The sequence below is a fragment of the Geospiza fortis genome, unplaced genomic scaffold (genome assembly GCF_000277835.1).
Source record: "Geospiza fortis unplaced genomic scaffold, GeoFor_1.0 scaffold203, whole genome shotgun sequence".
Taxonomy (NCBI): Eukaryota; Metazoa; Chordata; class Aves; order Passeriformes; family Thraupidae; genus Geospiza; species Geospiza fortis.
This window is the reverse complement of record NW_005054385.1, coordinates 1,913,295-1,915,563: the sequence shown is the minus strand read 5'-3', so window position 1 is coordinate 1,915,563 and position 2,269 is coordinate 1,913,295. Positions and strand designations below refer to the sequence as shown.

General features: G+C 39.3%; 1 protein-coding gene across 1 annotated transcript in view; it reads left to right on the top strand.

Annotated features, from left to right (window-relative positions):
* Window positions 1-2,066, top strand: part of SUSD1 (sushi domain containing 1) — a 49,220-nt gene extending 47,154 nt beyond the window's left edge. Inside the window, exon 16 of the mRNA XM_005425332.3 lies at window positions 971-2,066. Coding sequence (XP_005425389.2) covers window positions 971-1,109 — 139 coding nt within the window. The 3' untranslated portion in view covers window positions 1,110-2,066. The remainder of the gene's footprint in view (window positions 1-970) is intronic.
* The last annotated feature ends 203 nt before the right edge of the window (window positions 2,067-2,269 follow it).

Here is a 2,269-nt window from a genome sequence, read left to right as displayed (position 1 = left end):
TGTGATCTGTTTTATTTAACTACAAACAGGGCATTCTAGTGGTGGGTTGCTTAGCCTGGCAGAGAAGATTCTGCCCAGAAGCATAAGTTGCAAATACACAAAATGCCACTATATAAAGATAGCTTTCTGCTGTTGGTAGTGCCAATGGTACATGTACAGCATGCCCCTGTGCTTCTGAGCTGTAGGAGAGGGAGGCATGGGAACCAATTGCTGTGAATGCAGCTTCTGGGTGGTCTGCAAGAGGAGGTTAAACAAACTTGTCAGTTATGACATAACTATGGCTGATCTTGCCATGGTGTCAGGTGAATGGTCTTGGATTATTTCTTGGGGTCCCCGGAAGCTTCTGTCACAAAGAGCCACTGTATTCAAGTGCTCACCAGCTTGCCACATGTTTGCTGTCTCAGGAATTATGTTTCCACAGTGGGTGGAATTCAGGGTGTGAATTCCTGCTAGAGTGGTTGCTTACAGCAGTTCCAACTATTCCTCAATAAGTAAAAGTCTGGAACTGGATTCGCTAGGTGAAGTCTGACTCTTGATGTCCTTATATATTATATTTTTCATTTAAAAAAATGCGTTAGTCCACAGTTGTTATTAAAGTGGTTTGTCATTCACACACCTTGCTCCATTCCTCTTAGTTCTTTGCTTTCTTTTGTATGTGTTGCCCATTCATATGCATAAGGACTGTGCCATAACTCCAGATTTCTGAAGATCCGCACTGGGCATCAGTTTTGTTGATGCCAAGGTTAACACTGGCCAGGTAATCATCTGGTAACCTATGGGAATGCTTCCTACCCATCTCACACTGGCTGTAATGATCAGGATTTTTAGCACCACCATGCGTCTTCAAAAGTCTTCAGAGGCATTGTCATGTATCTAATCAATATGAGTGATACAAGTTCCCTGTCAGGTCTATGCTTGAGTCTCGAATAATTTGTAAGATTTTTTTAACTGGAATTTTTTTTGTCCCCAGGTCTTGTCTCCACAGCCCAGTGCATCCCCCACCTGCTGCTGTAGCCTGTGAGGCTGTACGTTTATCTACTAGAGTAGATGTGGCACAAGCTGGGATTGCATCATCATTCCTAGAGGCTGAAAGTGTCTCTCTTCTCTGATGGTTTATTCCTTGAAGTCAGCTTAGAAAAAAACGTGCTCTTCTTTCAAAGCCAGCATGTGTCTGGTATCTGCATGTCACATATGTACTACAGCATGGACAGTTTAAATGTGTTTGTCACTGGAGTGGGATGTTTATTGTCTTGCCTTATTCCAAATGGTGTGGTGTGTGAAAGAGAACCTTCCCTCACAAGCAGGTTATCATGCGTCCCATGTGTTGGTCACAGTCTTTCAACTATTCCAGCTGCATGAATGCCTGATAATGAGTGCTTGTATTGTACTTGATTACATGAATAATCCCTTGATCCAGCTGAGACTGTTTGAGGATTAACTGCTACTTTAGATACCTTTGGACACATAAACTGGCCTATTATGAACAAAAGTACAGACCTACCCTTATGCGAGATAAAGTGCCTATTGTACTTCCAATTATAAAGGTAGAACAATTCTATCAGTCACTTACAAGTAATGATACATCAGTGACATGTACACTTGTTAGCCATGAAGTTGCCACATTCTAGTAGTGTCAGCAACTGATATGTTCCAGAGATATTGCAATCATTGCTCAGAGCGATTAGCAGTTATTGCAAATAATATACCAATCTGTAAACCTGCAGTTTGCTCAAAAGCTGCTTGCTTTAATGGCGTGTGAAACTAATTTAAGGAAGGACCTTCCTGTGTTAAGTGTAGTTTTGTTAATCTCTTTTCTATAATTACAGCTGAGTAAAGCCATTAAATCATTGTCTAGTTAATTGTCTGGTGTGTAACATCTAGTTAGAGTCACTTAATAAAGTACAATTAACCAATTTCCTATGGCATACTCCCAGTTAATATGTTTTTTTTCTTCTGTAAGAAAGAATGAAGTGGCTTTGATTATTTCCACTCCTCTTCACAAGTTGCTTTGTTATATGTTAGCAAAAAAGATGTTAACTGGTGAAATAAAAAAAGCAAGAGTTTTAGTTTTGGGTTTTTTTTCCTAAGTTATGTTTTATGTTTTACCACTTTAAATATTGCTGCACATTTTTGGAATTGTTAAATTTCTGAATTGCTAAGATTCTGATGCCTACTACTCTTACAATTTTAGGTGTTCTGTCTCTCTATAACATGTAATTAGGGTCTTTTTGGGTTTAAAGTACAACAGCAGATTTCATAGTTAAAAGCA